Source organism: Ischnura elegans, assembly GCF_921293095.1.
Source record: "Ischnura elegans chromosome 13 unlocalized genomic scaffold, ioIscEleg1.1 SUPER_13_unloc_1, whole genome shotgun sequence".
NCBI lineage: Eukaryota > Metazoa > Arthropoda > Insecta > Odonata > Coenagrionidae > Ischnura > Ischnura elegans.
Window position 1 is genome coordinate 481,484 of NW_025791657.1, and position 19,934 is coordinate 501,417.

The 19,934-nt window shown below is 37.9% G+C and overlaps 1 protein-coding gene across 1 annotated transcript; it reads right to left on the reverse strand.

Annotated features, from left to right (window-relative positions):
- Nucleotides 1–1,530: 1,530 nt before the first annotated feature.
- LOC124172582 (zinc finger protein 658B-like) lies at nt 1,531–16,597 on the reverse strand. Its single transcript, XM_046552025.1, has 8 exons — nt 16,166–16,597; nt 15,914–16,051; nt 13,862–14,029; nt 10,914–11,027; nt 7,729–7,860; nt 7,190–7,321; nt 6,075–6,147; nt 1,531–5,274 (listed from the first exon to the last, which is right to left on the reverse strand). Exons 1-8 carry the CDS (start codon nt 16,325–16,327, stop codon nt 2,585–2,587), a joined length of 3,609 nt encoding a protein of 1,202 aa, XP_046407981.1. The 5' UTR covers nt 16,328–16,597; the 3' UTR covers nt 1,531–2,584.
- Nucleotides 16,598–19,934: the final 3,337 nt, after the last annotated feature.

Sequence of the window (19,934 nt, forward strand, 5' to 3'; positions counted from 1 at the left end):
ATGTGATCACAAGAGGGACTGTAATTTGTTATATTATTTCTTGTCTATTATTCTTAAATACCCCTAAGCATTGGTGTTTGGAATGCCCAGCAGTCATTTAATTTAGCCAAGAAATTGCTTTTTCAAATTTTTATCCCCAATTTTTCATGAGCTCTGCTTATGTTGTGAATTCATACTATCCTTTGAAGTCCTTAATGTAAATTTCATAAATATAATCTATTGTATTTTGAATATTTATCTACCTTGAACAAAGTGTTGTGTGCTCATAATACATAGTAAGTCTATGCAATTGCATCAGAAACTCAGTCATTATTTTGTCATTCAAGGATTTTCGTCTTTAATATTTCATGTACTACATCACATACCAAATGGACTTCTTCGGGCAAATAAATACCTTATAAATTCTTTCATATTACTTAATTCACTACAGGCCAGACATGGATAGTGGTGCAGCGACCAAAGGGAGTAGGTCCTTCTCTGGCCACTCCAAATGCGAGGAGAAAGAGATGTTCCTCGACATCGGAGGACGATATGACTAGGTTGAGAGAGCGGGGGAAGGAGGGGGACAGGGAGAGATGGAGGAGAGGGAAGAGAAAATATTACCTCAGATTCAGCAACTCACAGCCACCGTTGACGTATTGATTAAAAGCCGCATTTCCAATTTTCCCTCTCACTATCCATTGCCGTATCACAGTTCCTTGCACCACAAATCCCAAATCACCACACTACTTCAAATTCATTACCTTTAATCTCCACGGAGATCAATACCTGTTGTGAAACGAGTAAAGACTTACGATTATTTGCGAAAATTACGCGTGATCAGTTTACGGGGAACGTGGGAAGCGTCCCTCTACCTTTCAATTCGTTGAAAGGCTGCGCAGACACTTCACTGCCCGTGTCTAAACGAGCTTTCCCCAAAATACCGTTAATCAAGCAAGTCACCACAGGACACACGCGCGGTTTACACACACCCCTTCAATAATCCCTCAGCCTCTCACCACAAACTAATCGTCAACCATCTTCCACACCTGTTGCCCCTGCCTCGAGTATTCCTGCCCCTCAACTATCTGCCATGCCCCCTCTTCTCATCTGATCTTCCTCAGTCCTCCTCCACCCCTGTAGAGCAAAGTACACCAGGGCGGGATGTTATGGCTAAACTTTCTGATGGCAGGCTGGTTCCCTTGGAATATTTTAAGGATTCAATCTTTACAAAAATGGGAAATAAGACGTTGTTACGACTTCTTGGGAACCATTTATTAATCCTAAGATACATTTAAAATATTAAAGAAAAATTAAAACACGTCTGAAAATAGTAGCTGATGTGACTATTTCTGTGAATCATACACTATATTTCAATTGATACATCTTAAGAACAGTAAGTTTCTGACACAAGGCTAAAATTTGAAGGAAGTCTTAGAAAACAATGCTTTCATTTTAATTTATTTAGTGATGTCTTAATTCATTTTTTTAATAGAAAATTAGGAATAACATTGTCAGTACCGAGAATATAAAAATTACATACCACATTGGTTTCATTAGCAAACTCAGTCTCATTCTTATTATTATGCACAAATAATATGTTATTTCCAACTAAGGCACAAGTTTTTTATTTGAACAAAGTACGCTGCCAGCAATCGTTATTAATTTCAGAACCACCTAGGACGTGACAATTGAGAATGGACTTTGAGCAAGACACCGTTGACTGAAAATTATAGATGTCTCAATCAAAAATTGGCATGCAAGGCTTTTTGATCCCCATCCGCTAGACTAGATGCGTGTCCTTCTATGCTATCGCTATTCTTCAATATGAATTAAGGAAATTCAAAAAGACAGTTTGGTATTACTTCAAGGAAATATGCAGATAGCCCATCATCCCTTTTGACACTATATCATTCAATACTTTCAAATTCTACGGTCTGAAAGCGAGATTCAACTACTAAGCTCCTCACTATAGAATTGCATGAGGTTGAATTAGAATATATATTCCATTTTTATGACCTATCTTGTCAGCAAACAAACATGTTACATGCGCAAAGATGAGTTATCTGACCAGGAGGCATCGCGAGAGTGATATTCGGGATCTGACTGCCGATGTTGTTATTTTCTGAGACTATATGGTAATGCAGAAAAAGTGTCAAGTCTGCCTTCCACGTCTTATCTCACGTCCCACGGAAGACTTATCATGATACTTTTTACAAATGTACGTGTACAAAAGGGGTAGTCAAGGCCCTTCCTTGCAGAGAAGGACTTGATGACGACTATTGCACCATTCATTAATCCCAAAATACATTTAAAATATTTAAAAAAATTAAAACACGTCTGAAAATAGAAGCTGATGTCACTGACTATCTCTGTAAATCATACACTATATTTCATTTGATATAAGGTTATCATCATGACTGAGCATGCATGTGGCTGTCAAGGTAGCCACGCATAGCAAAATATTTACAAGAACAATTACAGTGATAAGAATTACCTGCGGTGAGTGTAAAAATGTTTTACTTGGTCGCAATAATGTGTAAAAGCTGCTGCTGACGTTGCTGAAATAAGAATCCTCTCGGGTTATTTTGTACTCATGTCTACACTAACAGGAACTTTGTCGAGAAAGACTTTCGGATTCTTCACACGAATTAGGTTTCTCTCCCGAGTGTGTTCGCAAATGTGTCTGTAAGTTGCTCTTCTTCGAGAAAGACTTTTGACATTCGTTGCATGAATATGGTTTCTCTTGCGAGTGTTTGAGCATGTGCCTGTTGAGACCACATTTATTAATGTAAGATTTATCGCAGATTCTGCATGAATAGGGTCTCTCTTTTGTATGCGTTCGGGTGTGTAAGACAAGGCCTTCCCTCCGAGCGAAAGATTTGCTGCACACGTTGCAAGTATAAGGCTTCTCTCCTGTGTGAATTCGCATGTGACTTTTGAGATGAAAACTAAGCCGAAAAGATTTGAAGCAAATGTTACAGGAGTGAGGTTTCTCTCCCGTGTGTGTTAGCATGTGGGAAACAAGGCGGTTCCTCTGAGCAAAGGACTTGCTGCAGACAGTGCACGAATAAGGTTTTTCCCCCGTGTGGGTACGAATATGCGAAACTAAGTACCGCTTCGTCGAGAAAGACATTTCGCATTCATTGCATGAATAAGGCCGGTCTTCCGAGTGTGTTCTCATGTGTAAGACAAGGCCTTCCCTCCGAGCGAAACACTTGCTGCATACGTTGCAAATATAAGGCTTCTCTCCTGTGTGCATTCGCATGTGACTTTTGAGGTGAAAACTAAAAGGAAAAGACTTGAAGCAAATGTCGCACGAGAAAGGCTTCTCCCTTGTGTGTGTTTTCATGTGATATTTGAGAGCCTGCTTCATTTTGAAAGATTTTTTGCAGATTTTGCATGAAAAAGGTCTATCACCAGTGTGCGAACGCATGTGGCAAGCGAGGGTGTTCTTCCGAGCAAAGGACTTGCCGCACACGTCGCAGGCATGAGGCTTCTTTCCCGAGTGCGTCAGCATGTGACCATAGAGAACAGAACTGTGCCTGAAAGACTTGGAGCAGATTTCACACGTAAAAGGCCTCTCGCCCGAGTGTGTCCGCATATGCCCGACCAAACCGCTTCTTTGAGTGAACGAATTTCCGCAAATTTCGCACGAGAAAGGCTTCTTCTCCGTGTGCCTGCGCATGTGGAGATCGAGGTCTTCGCTCCGAGCGCAGGTCTTGCGGCAGAATGTGCACGAATAATGTTTCTCTCCCATGTGCGCACGTACGTGCCTCACTAAATGCCCTTTGGACAGAAAAGACTTTCCACATTCATTGCAAGAAAAAGGTCTCTCTCCGGTGTGTCTACGGATGTGGGTATCGAGGTTACTCCTCCGAGCGAAGGACTTTTTGCAGACTGTACACTGATGGGGTTTCACTCCCGTGTGAGTTCGTATATGTATACCTAATTCGCCCTTCATCAAGAAAGACTTTCCACATTCATTGCACGAGAAAGGTCTTTCTCCGTTGTGTCTACGCATGTGGGAATTAAGTCCACTCCTGAGAGCGAAGGACTTGCTGCAGACTGTGCACTGATGGGGTTTCTCTCCCGTGTGAGTTCGTAGATGAGTTACCAGGCAGCTCTTTTTCAAATAAGACTTTTCGCACTGATTGCATGAAAAAGTCCTATCTCCTGTGTGAGTTCCGATGTGTACGGTCAGGTCCCTTTTCTGAGCGAAGGACTTGCTGCAGAATGTGCACGTATAGGGTTTTTCCCCGATGTGCGTCCGTACATGATTAACCAAGATGCTCTTTGTCGAGAAAGACAATTCACACTGATTGCACGAGTAAGGGCTTTCGCCTGTGTGCGATCGGATATGTACGGTGAGGTGACTTTTCTGAGGGAAGCACTTAGCGCACACGCTGCATGAATATGATCTCCCTTTCTTCATCACAGCCACGTGATCGCGCAGGTTTCTCGTGCAAGGTGACTTTGGGGATAAACTCTGTGAAGTTGATTTCTCATCTGCAGTGAAACTTCTCGTCACTCGCCTCACACTTTTCGTATCCCCTTTTTCTCCAACGGTTTCCCTGATGGAAACATTTCCTTTTTGCCTCGGCCCTAGTCTTTTTGTCTTCAGCCCACCTAAAGCTCTGGATGTGGTTGTCAAGCAAGAGCTGCTATTGTCGCTTGACGAAAGGGGTTTCAAAGACATGTCTCCGACAGAAGATTCTGCTACAGCATCAAAATTACGAGAAACGACATGAATTTTCATGTGTTTGATTAGCTCATTTTTGCCGCTGAACCTATCTCTGCAGTTGAAGCAATCATATGAATTTTCGTTTGATCTGTTACTGTTACAAGAATTTGCGGTCAAGCAATTTAGTATCTCTTCATTGTTCCCCTTTACAGTCTCATTACCACTTTTGTCGTTTCGTCTGATTTTGATAAGCCTAAGGGAATCCATGACATTTTGTGCATCACAACCATCTCTATCCCCAGAAACAGTCATTGCCGCTCCACCTGCGCTTCTTTTCAGTGATTCAACGTCTTTTGTATTACACTGTGTATAATCAGGAATTGAATAGCAAGTTATCTCATCAGTATCAAGAGCACCACATTTTTCCGAGTCTTTATCCATCAGATTTCTTCCTACCCCTACAAGGGTTGCAACAGTCTTGGAATCATTTTGTGTTACCAAAGCTGTGGGACTAATGCATTCATCAATTGAATGATTTCTTGCACTTCCTTCTGCTGGCAGACATGTAGTTGATGTTGCTTCAATGGACATATCTTCGGCAGCCGGGACATCTAGAAAAGAATTTCAAATTACCACTATCACATTAAAACATGAAATCAAAGACTCCGACATCCTTAATTTACAATCAATTAAATGGATAGAAAAGCCAGAAATGTGAATGGGAATATGCCAATTTAAATTATTTTTAGCTATCTTAAAATGGAGAAAAAGCTCTGTCAATTTTTTTTCAATCGTTTGAGCAAGTCTTATGTTCACATTTCCTGTGAGCATTGAAATTTACTTTCGTATACTTGATTCTGAAACCAAGTGCTCCATTCTGGTAATTTGTTAATATTTTTTAAATAAACTGGTCTCAAAGGTTGGCTGAACCATGACAGCATTCTTATATGAATTTTAAACTGTCAAAAAAGCCACAGAGAGAAAATGAAGAAAACTTTCCAATTATTTAGTCCAAGTAGAGAAACACTCAAACATTTCAGCAAAAAATTTTTAGGGAGGACCATTAAGGAAATACAGATGCCTACTAAAAAATAAGTAAATATAACTCTCATCCCCTATACAATTGGCACTTATACCAAAGAAAACAGAAAATATGGATGGATGACTGATTCAGGTTCTTCATCCTTCAGAACCAGTTACAATAAGCCTTACACAGCTATTTGTAGCCCATGGAAGCACTTCCCCACTGCTTCCATTTGTATAATGGGCCACGGTCAAATTCTCTATTAGTTCTCTGGTCACAGTATAAGTTGGCTAAATAAAAACATTAACATATACATACATCCTCCACAATTATTAACTTCAATTCCTCCATCTTTAGAGTTATTTTCAAGCCCTTTAGAGTACTCACCAATTTCCTCCGTGGAAGACTTTTGAGCCATAGTAAAACTCTCAATTGGCACCATGTCCTCACCTGTGGTAGACTGAAAATAAGAATCAAAATAATATTAATGAGGGAACAGGAGATTTAGAACATTTATTTTGAAACCATTTACCAAAACTTATTTCATAGAATGATTTATTATGGGTATGTTTTTCATATTCTCTTGCAAGCTGCCTCAAGGAAATTAATGTCTAGAATTTAAATGGTTAAAAAATACGTTTATAAATTAACCACTAAACTATAATATACCAACTAACTCTTATTTACATAGCAAAATACAAGCTAAATCCATGTGATGATCCTCAGAGAAATAGCTTCTTGATATGTAAAACTCAACATATAATCTTCTCAATAATGATAAAACTCCTCCACTGACCAAGGTTACAACATACCATGTCATTTTTAAGCTATCAATTCCTTATAGTCAGACTGATATGTTAAGCCATAGGAAGCCTAGTCACCAGTGATGGATGCAACAATAAAAAATCAGTAGAACAGCACAGGCACAGAGAGCATTCTTCAAAATATTACAAACTAATCAAAGCTGAATACTTATACAAAAATAAGGACACAATACATCTGACACTACATATGAACACAATACATCTGACAATAAATTTAAAAAATGCATTTGTTTAAAAAGGAATCAAAATCGCCAGCTGCAGAAAAGTCAAATGCGGAAATTTAAGAAACGTGTTGCTCCTGAAGAATGTTGAAGATGCATGGGATTGAACAAGGACATACCAAAGAAGTAAAGAGAGAAGTGTGACAAAAAAATAATCAAAGAACCTTAACTTAAAAAACCACATCATGAGATGTGACGGCCTTATAAATACTGTAGTCATAAAAATAAAAGGAGAGGTGGACAGGACGAAGGGAAAAGGTTAGTTCTGAATGTTTTTCAAAGGTCAGGTTTTTAAGGATATAAAAAAGAAGATCATAAACATGAAAAGATAAGCATATGATAGCCAGGAATTCAGGGCTGTGAGAAAGCAATTTTAGGAATGTAGATTAATGAATGTTACATAGTTCATATTCAATTCAAGTACAATGCACAATACACAGTTAATAAATAATATTACCTGATCAGGAGAGTCTTGATGTATGAGTTTACTTGAGGCACCATCAGTGCAATCATTGACTACGTATCCTTCTTCACCATCGCTAATCTCATCTTCTTTAACAGAAGAGCACTTGTATGTCCCTGGTTCACCCTATTGGAAAGAGGAATACCCATTTTTATCATTTGGTACAAGAAGCAAAAATGATCATTACAAAGCTTGAATTACAGGGTGTCTGTAGAAAAAAATCCCCGATAAACAATTCTGGCCTCTTTGTAGAAAACAGAATAATTTAATCGAATGAAAATAAGGACAATTTACAGAAAAAGAAAGGGACAGCTGTACGGGAAGAGTGGATAGTGCTTCTCAATGTTTTTCATCGGCCAGATTATTAAGAGTGTAAAAGAGAAGAATATAATTAATATGAAAAGATAAGGAGATAGGAGAGAGGAATGGAAGGCTAAATGAAACCAATTTTAAGATTGCTGACATATGATGGTGACAGAGTTTACATGCATTTCAAATTAAAGGTGCAATTAATAGGTCATAATATGTATTACCTGATCAGAAGAGGCTTCATGCATCAATTTGCTTGAGACACCATCAGTGCAGTCATTTTGTACATATCTTTCTTCATCATCGTTAACCTGATCTTTTTTTACAGAAGAGCACATGTATTTTACCGGATCCATCTATTAAAAAGAGAAATACCCATTGATACACATTTTAATCAATTTGCACACCAAGCAAAAGTGATTATGAACAAAGCTTGAACTACAAGGTGTCTGTAGAAAATAAATAATCCCTGATGAACGATTCTGGCCTCTTTGTAACTACAGTTGAGAGACTCACATTCAGTAAGCCTGGGAAAAAGGGTTTTCGGATTCCAAGGTTTTTTTTTGATTCCTGGTCTTCAGCATGCGGAAAAAGTGGCACACAGTTTTTGAGAATTTTAATATAATAAAACCATAACTCGAAGTTACACATGAAAGGGATTTTAATATTAATTGGTATACTAAGCAATGTCATCTGTGTGAACGCAGACTCGGCATAAAGACAGGTGTACGCTGCCATATGTTAGTTATTAATTGTGAAATATTCACTGTACGCCTTGCAACTACATAATGGAACCAATCGATAGCAAATATACAGCCTCAATCCTCGCAGCTGTGTAAAAGGAGCAGAGGTGCATGTGAATGTGTGAATGGTCCATCAAACAACCTACAAGACCATTCGTCCCCTTAGATGGACTCAAGAACATTACATTAAAGGAGGCAAAAACCTTGCCAAATAAGTCACCAAATCATAACCATTGCTCCCCCATTATCAACTATATGTACTTAATGCTGGATGACAACGAGCAATAAAAAAAACCTTCTTCATTGTTCTAAGGCTTTCACTGATAGGATTCATTAGCAGACGCTGCGATATCTATCGACACCTTCCTTAGTTGGACAGCAAATCTGTGCAAGTGCTTCTGTATTTTGTTATTTATTAGGTGTGTAACTAAGTTCTCACTCTTTTTAGTAGATGAATATAGCAGTGAATTCTGGCCGATATTGGCATGCAGGAAATGTCATGAACCGAGCCTAGACAATTGGCAATCAAACCGTTATATATATAAATGGTGAGTTTGTTGGGGCATCATATCCTAATCATAAATTGAATATGTCTGAGTTTATGCCAAGTAGCGGCTATTTGTGGGAAGGGTTTTATTCTTCATTTCCATGAAGAAAACAGTGACTGAAGCACATCTAGAGCTCCAAAAGATTTGCAAGGATGCTGCTTAAAGTGAAACAACATGCCCTAATTGGTTCCATTGCCTTAAAGGTGGTCATTCCAATGTTGACAACCGTCCATGAAAAGGAAGACCAAAAACCATCAATAGTGCAGAATTTGAGGCATTACTCAATGAAGATTCATTCCAAACTCAAGAATAACTTGCTTATGTAATAGGTGTTACCCACCAAGCCATTCCATGCAATAGTAAAGAGCTTGAGTTCCTTATGATTCGGCTAAGTGATTTTACAGCGTGATAACTCTTGACATCATGCTGCCAAACATGTTAAAATCTACCTCGAAAGACCCAAATGGGGAGTCCTTACCCACCACCAATATTTCCCAGATATTACACATTCCGATCGTTACTTTTTCTGCTCAATGGCACATAGTCTGCATGATCAGCAGCTCCACTAATTTGAAGACATCCAAATTGGCATGATTGGTAGATAGCCCCATAAGATGCACACTTTTCCTGTTACGATATTCGAGCTCTACAACAATGATACGTAAAAGTTATGGCTAGCGATGGACAATTCTTTGATGACTCGTTTATAACCATTTCTTCACAATTAAGTTGCATTTTCATTTGAAAATATAGGGAAAAGTTAGTTGCACAACTAATATTTAATTTATAAATACATTCAAAATCTCTACATGTCCCTGCCTAGGTTCCTAGCATATGCTCATAGCATGTGCTAACTTCCTACTCGTCCCAGAACTAGGCTTGGAGAGTGGTGCCATGAAGTGGCAAGTCAAAGCACCACACAGATAAATTTTCAAATGTTCTGGACTTCTGGTTTTCTGGATTTGAGGTCCTCAAATGTATGTAATATGTATTACCTTATCAGAAGAGGCTTCGTGCATTAGTTTGTTTGAGACACCATCAGTGCGGTCATTGTATACATATCTTTGTTCATGATTGCTAATCTGATCTTCTGTGACAGAAGATTACTAGCATGTTACTATATCACTTTATTGGAAAGAGGAACACACAGTGGTACACATTACAATCAATTGCTACACCAAGCAAAAGTGAACATGAACAAGCTTGAATTACAGGGTGACTGCATTAGTGTATCCAGCCAGAGGCAATGGGAGCAGCTGCCCCCCCTAGAAGCAAAAATCTTAAGTTTTTTCAGAAAAATCAGTGCTGCATTGAAACGAAAGTATTCATCAAATTTTCATTTAGACCACATAAAATTATTAGCATTAGTAGAAGATATGTAACTAAAATAAACTATTTTTTCCAGTAATTAATCTCATAAACTAATAGAGGGCTGCTATAATTTTCATAAACTGTTGGTTTCATTAACCTTTTCCATGCTAAAATGTCTAAACCTGGCTTGACCAACCCCTCCTAGACCATTGCTTGCCCACCCCTAGTTGTGATACAGGGTATGCCCTTGGGTGTCTGTAGAAAATGAATAATCGATGTAGAACGATTCTGGCCTCTTTAGGGAAAACCAAATAACTTAATTGGCCAACAATATTTGTCCAATAAATATCCTCTTCATTATCACTTAATCAAATGAAAGCCTTAGTGAGGAGGAATATCATTATCGGGCATACCTTGTGACTCAATGCCTCATAAAATTAAATAGTAAACACTACCTTTATTACTACTTAAAACATAATTTGACAAAAAAAACTATAAGATCACTGAATTCTGAAAATTCCTCGTGATTTTCTAATAAAAAATTGATGAAAATCAAAGAAATAGTTCCAAACCTATGAACAACAGTAAAATAAGCTGCCAGTATAGTAAAATACACATTATTATTTGTCACAATGATTCTTTCATTTTAAAAGATTCATTCACAAAAAAACATAGCTTTTCTGCTTTTGACGGATCAAGGGAGGAAAAATGTCTTGCCTTTCTGCTGAGTGGTGCTGAGAATGTTCCCCCAGGGAATGGATAAGTGTCATCGCACAACTGAGCTTAACAATGCAGAAGTACACTCACCACGTCATCAGTTGCCAATGGATCCGTGACATCAGTTGGAATTCCAGCAGGTATATGCAGCATTGGATAACTCTCTTCCATAAGATGGTCTCTGTTCTCCTCTTTCACATGACACTAAAAGAGAATGTTGAGTGTCACTAAATATAAGTCAACCCAAAACAACCCGTTTAAAAATAATAATAAAACCTCCTCTCTTTCCTGAGACCACTTCAGCTAGCCAAAAGCATGTACTCATAAGTTTTTTTTGACTCCTTGCTTGCAGTTCAACTCCAGTAGTATATACCTGTCCTTTCCAGTATTTATTATTTCTTACAGATAGTTATGCCCACGCCTTTCCTTCTTTCTCATAAAATCATGTGACCATGAAAATATGTACAGTTAATTTCTGTAATATATTGTACTTTTGAAATTTGTGCATACTTAGTAATTCCTAAAGAACATGCAAATTGGTAATTACCACATAAACTAAAACTACAATTAGATCCGAAAATGAGGTATTGTTTCTGATGGCATATCCTACCAAAACTTTTTACAATTTTAGTGATATTTTTACCAGGGAATATACTCTATTAAATAATATTATCCTTCAATAACAACACCATGCTTTCACATTGACATCATTTTTATGGGTATAACTTGGCTCCTCCATCTCTTGATAATTTAACTTTATTTCTATCTGCATGTAAATTTCAAAAGAAAGTTGAAATTTTATAATGAAACTTAAGCATTAACCAAGAAGTTTCAAAGGTTGGGATCTTCGCTCTGCTTTACATTATTTGCAGCATTTCTTATGTTTGTGTAGTTCCTCATCTTTTGCTGCTGTCAACAAAGTTTGGGTGACCTCATTCACTAATCTTTCAATCCCATGTGCAATGCAAGGAATATTGAATTTCAGCATTGAACCTTTACCAAACAATTTTGGAATTTCCACACAAGTTACGTCAGATATAACCAGAAGTACCATGGTCTCTACCCAATTAATCATCAGCAGGCTTCAAAATCAAAATCTGATAATTGAAAAAATCTCAGGTTGGTTGCCTCACACATGTGTTCTCGGTTGCTGCTGATATTTTTCCCTCCATCTCGTCCCAATTCCCCGCCCTCAATAATTAGCTATAATAGCAAGCAGTACATTGTCAGGATGACTGAAAAATCCCTTCCTTTGAATAGCCAGATTTATGATTCCTTTTAGCTCATTTGGCAGGTTCTCAACCAGAAGAGCCTCCACAAAATTGAAGAAAGTTTTGATGCTTTCCCGGCATGACAAAATATCTATGTTTTTTCCAATTTAATTTCATGGTCGTGTTCGACACTATGCTCAGCAATGGCTCAACATTGAGACCATCCACAATCCTCCCATGAAATTGAAGGAACAGCTGGTACGAGCGAAGGACCCAGCCGGTCTCAAGATTCCTGGTGTCTACTGTGTCCCCTACGAGTGCGGTGATGCATACATTGGAGAAACTGGCCAAGCCATCGAAACAAGGCTTAAAGAACATAAGCGGCATCTGAGGCTTGCTCAGTTAGAATAATCTACAATTGCTGAGCATAGTGTCGAACACGACCATAAAATTCAATTTGAAAAAAAAGAGATACTTTGTCATGCCAAAAGTTTTTGGGACCGTCTCACCAAAGAGGCCATCGAAATTAAACTGGAGAGGAAGAACTTTAATCGCGATTCAGGGTATTCCCTTAGCAGCACTTGGAAACCCGTTCTGAAAAAACTGACCGAATACAGGGAAAGGACGATAAGACGGACAGACCAATCCGGAGCCAACCCCACCAGGCGGGAAACTACCAGCCAATCCCGAGGAGCCTGACCGGAGAAGGGCAGCATATAAGCAGGCCCATTCCCGCATCACAGCATCCTGTAGCCCTGATGATGAGCGCCGAGTCGGAGCTCGAAACGAAGCCTTTAACCCGGTGGGAAACCCGAGAGAAGTTTACTCACTCCACAAAATTTCCAGCACCATCATGCATGAAATGACCCCACTTCACTAAAAACTAGATGGGCATATACACATTTTGAATGAAAGTTAATAAATTGTTGGCATTTGGATTTCTGAGGAAGGGTTGGTGCTTCAGTAGCCTAGTGGCCATTGTAAGCCTATGGGAATGGGGAGTTTTTCCTAGTTTTCTATGCCAAATTTTAGGAGTGAATTCCTATGAAAACGGCCTTGAAATTTACTAAAAGATAAAGCTTATTTGTTTAATGCCGACCAGATGCCAAAAAAGGGACAAGTCACCTCACTATGCATTCTGTTTTACCACCTAGTATCTATCGATGTATATCATCAAAGATGGCACCCTCCTAGCAGTGAATGCAGGATTAATTTTGCTGTATTTGGGGTGTGAGAGGCACGCAGGGAGGAAACCCCACCAGCCTGCCACTCTTCTATTTGCCACACTACTTGGGTGTTGGAATATTTTCTTAGTGCACGTGAAATCAAATTTGGTATTTTGTGGCTTAGCGATGTCAGTATGTCAAAATTAATCAAATGTTTGCCCTTATGAACAGGAATTCGGCCCAATTTATAGGGTATGACAATGACATTAAAATTTTCGATTAATGACCCTGCCATAAAATACATTTTACTTTGGTTAAGGAGTTCAACTGGAGGTCTAAAAATGTTTATGCCTTATTTTTCATGAGTCCCAAAACTCTTATTGGCTGAGCCAGATGCATTAAAAAAAAAAAAATGTTTCCAAACCACCCTATTATGCATCTGATACTGATTTGCTTGAAAATAACTTGTGCGGCTAGGCTCTTTGCCTAATATGTTACCAATGGAAAAGCCCAATGACTGAAGGGTGGATTAAATGTGAGTGACTTCCCATAAAAATACTTATTTTTACAACAGAGACTCTCTTTCCACATACAACTTAGAAATTTTTACAACTGAAGGTGATTCAACTCAGGTTTTACTATGCATGAGATTAAAACTTACCAACTCATCATTCCTGGGCAGTAGGCAATCTGGCACAGGAATGTATATTTCAGTCATTTGGGGTGAGCATGTTACATGGGAGCTGCAATCAATTATATACTGAATGGACTCCTTAGTCTCCACAGAAGGCCTTGGCTTGTCATCAGCTGCCCTTTCTCCTTCAATACTCTTGGGAAAAAAGTAACAGTGATAAACAACTCATCTCATTAAAAATCAACAAATAAAATATGCTCCTAACCATTACTACAACAGGATGTTAAACATGTTACCTCTACCTTTTTTGTAAAAATGGAGTGGTGTCCGCATGTCTGTTAACCAATCACTGAAAAGCTACACAGACGACTGAAATGTAATTTGCCAGGAAGATCATTGATTTACTGAGCTTAAACGGTGTCAATTTAAAAATTTCCTTGGGGTCATGGAAGTTTCCCCTTCAATGCGAAATACATGAAAGCATTCTAAGAGAAAATGGTGATTGTTTATAAATAACATTATTCCCTTTTTAAAAATTAAGACTTTTCAAAATAAAGATTCAGGATTACAATATTTACAACTAAGAATATGATAAAATTAACTCTGTTAATCAAAAAATTAATTAATATCTGTATTTATGTATGATATTTGGAGAAGTTGTTAATAAAATGCCAGAGTCGCTATTTATTTTATTCTCATCAGTGGATTCTTATGGTGCATCATATTTATGCAGAAAGAAAAGCAACATGAAAATTATCTAAAATGCCAAAATTATTTCATAAAACTCTATATTTATAAACCCTGACACATATAGTAGTTTTAAGGATGACAATCCTTAAAACTTACAAAACCGATCATGCACCAATTATGCATTAAGTCCGAACTAAGTTCCCCCGTCTGTCAATACATGGCTATGGTACTGATTACTGGTCAATTTTGACACATAAGTTACATCATGACTCAAGGATACACATTTGGCAAACAAACTGCTCAACAACCATGGGGTCATTTCATGTCAAATCAACCAATATTTTGACCAAATGACACCCACCGACTCGGATTTTCATGAAACTTACCATGGTCATACATTTTGGTATGATTAAAAATTGTGTGCAATTTTAGCCTCCAATTGTCATTTGTTAATGAAATATGAGCAATTGAAATTTGGGTATGACCCCTAAAGGATACACATTTGGTAAACAAACTGGTCAACAACCATGGTGAATTTTTCCTGGCAATATGCACTTTTTGTTTTTGAAAATGTCTGATTTAGTGCCAATTAACCCCCATTTGCAGGAAGATACCTTTTCTTCTTTCATTCAAAGAAGACAGCGCACAAGGTGCACTGAGAGCTCCAAAAAGTTTACCGAGATGCTCCCCTTATGTGAGAAAATGAGCTGAGATTGTTTCCGTTGCTTCAAAGACGGTCATTTCAATGCTGACAACTGTCCATTTGAAGGAAGAACAAAAACCTACAAATAAGCTATTTTGGAGGCATTGCTCAAAGAAGAGCAATGCCAAACTCAGGAAGAGCTGGCTTTGTTTTACGAGCAACCCAATAAGTCATTTCCACGCAAGAGCATACATTGTCAATTATTCAAAAGCAAGGAATTTCTTTACAAAAATTTCTTTAGTCGTCGCCACTAAAACACATATCGGAACATAACTAGCGCCTTGCCACGGATTAATGGATAGGGAAAACCCCTCGTGAGGAAATGAACTCGTTACACTTGCACTTGTCCGTAGACCATAAACGAAGCCATTCATGCCCTGTTACTGTACATTGACAAATGCTCAATTAACTTTTGATTGTTTATATGAGTGCCTTCATAGTTCAAACTGGATTTAATGGCCTAATGCAGTTAAACTACTGTGCTTGTGTTGCATTGTGAACTCCAATTGTGTCAACAAGCGATTAATCTATTACCATATTGAGTTAATCCTTACAAATTTATGATATTTATATTCAGTCCGCAAATAATTTTCTCTCTCCATTTCCTAATGCAGTCGACACAAACCATTTATCATAACTTTAAAATCTCCGAAGCCTCTAAATGAAAAAAGACGTTAAGTACTCACCCTGCCGTAATTTCTTGGCGAAAATTTTCTCAGAACTGTGTTTGATTCTAAGCAAATCTTCTTGAAAACACTGAATTCCGTGAGTTTCTTCAAACATAGTTGACACATGGTATTGGGCAGGCCATCTCCCACAGCAACCTGATATAGCAATAAATAACTTATACGTCAGAGGAATTCGAAATTATCCTGCATAACCCGAGATGAAATAATCTCCATTTCAACAAAATCGATAAAATGTAATGCGCCACTTACTTGTAATCCGACTAAATCATGCAGAGCTTCCTCCACAGTTATTTTACATGCTACATTAGAAGTGAATATGTTGTAATACAAACTATTAATCTTCCTACAAAGTCTGCAAATGTCACTCTTTGAATTCCTTCCTGACTTCAAAATACCGGTGGTACGACTCATGTTTTCACTTCAATCTTCAAATCAGTTCTATAGTCATAGAAATCATCTACAAAGAACTGACAAAGATCTCAAAATCCATCACGAAAACTACATTCACTTTGATAACGAGCGAAAATGAAAATACTTTAAATTATTCAACGAAGTACCAAAAAAGCCAACAATTAATAGCTCATCTCAAAATATATCACGACTTAACTGCATGGGCTGAAAATAAAATGAACAATTTTCAGACTCTTTGAAACGATTACAAAATAACGTCCGGTTACACAGCCCTTGTCAATATAAGACAATGCAAGCAAAGATTGGTGTAGAATTGTGGTTTTCTAGTTGCCGTTTCATCCACGGAGCGCGTACCTAAAGATTAGGCCAAACATATGCGTTCGAAGACTAATTTCTTTCCATTTGACAGTATGTATGAAAATCTCAGTTACACTTCATCAATGATTCTTTTATTGATGGTGGAATAACAAGTTTTTGTTACTAAATGTATAATAGATAGCTCAGAAAGGATTAAGCCCAATGTGGCTTCCACACGGTTATTTATAATTGTGTCAAAAAATGGATTCCAAAACTTCTTTACTCAATAATTAAAATACAGTTTTTAAAAACAGCCATTCAACGGCTCATGCAATTAAGTTCAATGATACATGATTTTATCCTGCGAATGCAAGTTTTCGTCAATTTTCGATCGTAGGCCGGGTAGGCCTGTTGTATATGTGGTACTCTAGTGGTAAAATACGCAACTAAAGTGCGAAATCTAAAGTAACCTTTCTGTGCCTGATCTGTTGTAAACTGTGGTGTCAACGGGCATGAAATTCCCTTAAAATATTTTCTGACTTCTGTGGTAATATGATTTCTTCTTCAGCAGGGCTATTTCGAAGTACGAGGCGGTACCTACGACCGGCGGTAGGTTTCGTACGACCTGTCCCGAAATTACCGCTTCAAACGATTCCGATTTCATGCCAAAAAGGTTATCCCTTCCTCCGTAAAACTCGCTAAAATCATGATCTCCCGCAGCTGAAGGGTTAATTTTCTCTTTAATACGATGTTGCCATTGACTCTTACCTACTGCAATTAGGTGGTTTCCTATTATATTTTTACTGCCTAAATCGAAAGATTATTACACCTGGAGTTCGCATTTCACGCATTTACATCTTTAAATTCCGGTATCTATTTTTCGCGATTAAATGAAAAATGAAAATTTCTAAGCCCGCGAAAACGCGAATGCAAATATAAATGCTGGGAAAAGCTGTTATGTCGTCATTCTGGTTCCCGCTACCGCCATGTGAGGTGACCATGGAGCGAAAATATGTACGCCACTGCGATGCAAGCTGCTAGCAGGTAGCGCTTGGCTTAAATAAGGATTATTAACACCTTAACAAACGAAGGAAAATTTCCGAACATAGGCAGTTTTAATAGATGTTTATTAAGAGATGTTTCCCTGGGCTCTGTGCCGCGTGCATGCATTGGGAATCTCAGAAGATGTAAAACTGCTATCTACTCGTATAGAAACTAGGTCCCTGTGAAAAAACGTGGATTGGCATCGCATGGGCGCCGATCAGGCCGTTTTCAAATGCGGTTAAATAACCATTGCCATTCGTCTAAACTGGGATTTCTCAAACCAAATAATTTGTATATTATGAATACACTAATGGTGGGTAACGAATCGTAATCAGTGCTTTTCCTTTTCTTTGATGAAGGAAACTACCCCATTTGGGGTGTTAATAAAATTTTTGAATCGAAAACGTCATTTTCGGAATGTAGTCCACGTGATAAGTCGAGATCATTTTCAAATTTGGCCAAATACTAGATAATTCTCTATTTCATTAATTATTATCTCAACAACAAGGAGAGATATTGTATTCTGTCATAGAGACGACAATAAACCGTGCGTCTTTTCCATAGGAATCTGGAGGCGGAAGGGAGGCACCGTCACCTCATCAAGTGTTAGAGAATCGCTTATTAATCCTCATCGAAATTCACTTTCACCGGTAGGTCACACCCTAATTTTTCAATTGGCCTTTCAATGTTCATTTTATCTGGACTTCTCCATGACAATAAATTTCTACCTCGTTAACTGCATCAATTTCTAATGAAATTCTCAAGTTGTGACATCAGAAATAGGTAGCTATTAACCTGTTGATGTTTTCAAAAATAGTCTTTGGCCCCATCTTAAAGCATCTAACGCAATTTCAATATTTTTGGCAGTGGCGTAACTATAGTAAAGGGGATACCAAGGTTTAGAGTAAAGGTTGCCTCATTCGCGACTCGGGCTCCCATTGGCTTTACGTCACTGTAGACCCACCTTCCAAGCCATTTCAAATTCTAGCCTTTCCGCGGGCGTAACTGCTTACCGCAGCGAGTTCTTGAAGTTCTCTCTATCGAACACTATAATTCGAATTTAAAATTGAATGCCGATTTATGATAATAATGATGTTAAGATTTAAAAAAGATAAATTCGTGTATTCAGACGCTATGATTTCCTGATGGAATGGGAAGGTGTGCGAGTTAATTCCGTGTCCACCCTTCCTTCCTGTAACTTTCAAAACACTGTTTTCCTTGCTACTAAGGTAAAGAAAATTATGCAAGAGGATATTGAAATCCTTTACTTCAATGAGAAGAAAAAAATAAGCATATAGAGTTAAAAGAGTTGTAAATTTACTGTTATTGCCATTTTCAAATAATTCATAATAGGAATTCAAAGTGATCATACGTTAAGCAAAAAAATCACTGATGAAATGGAACTAACTTCAATATTATGCTGAGAGAAATAAGAATTTCCCGGTAAAATAATTTCTAGGAATGGAAAATGAACCACCAACAATTGCCGTTATCAAAACAGCACCAATAGTTGCCCGCTTGAGTGGAGAACAGCCTTCGAATCAGAGGACTCTTCTCTATCTTAAGTCCCACAGAAAGTTTCCACTATAGCCTTTGGTCAAAAAACCTAAAAGAAAAATGCTTCTTGGCACCAAAAAGCACTGCAGGAAACAAATTCGATAATTTTCAGTGACAATTGCTGAAACAGAAACTTAGGTCGGCATCAAAATGGTGTGCCGCTGCACTTTGCAAATTTATATCTGGACTTCAGTGCATGCCATAATTATCTAAATTACGTCATGTTACAGGACATTTTATTTTCAATTCTTATTTTATTTTTTTCTTTATGAAAAATTTAAAAATGTAGACGCACCAGTGCAATAAATGACTCCGCGCACCATAAAATTAGCCGTTTTGTCAACTTCATGAACTTTGAAACTCAACCCAGGGAAAACTACCACATCTACAACATTCATCTTCTACAAAAAGTTGAAACCATAATGTAGATTAATAAAGTAGCCTTTGCGTATTTTTATAACGTATATTTTGTTGCAAAATAACGAAAATGTTTAAATACTATCTAATCCTACAGTTTACCCCGAAAGAAAAAATAAATTGATATTATTAGCAATTTTTCTATGATCCGAAAATATATGATTATTATGTAGTATAGATTACGTATGGGCATTAAAAAAATACGCCGGAGCAAACGAAAGCTTCGTTGCCACGTCTTGCTCGCTAAACTTTACTTCCTGGTAACCAGCACTGGCCTGGCGCGGCCCCGTTT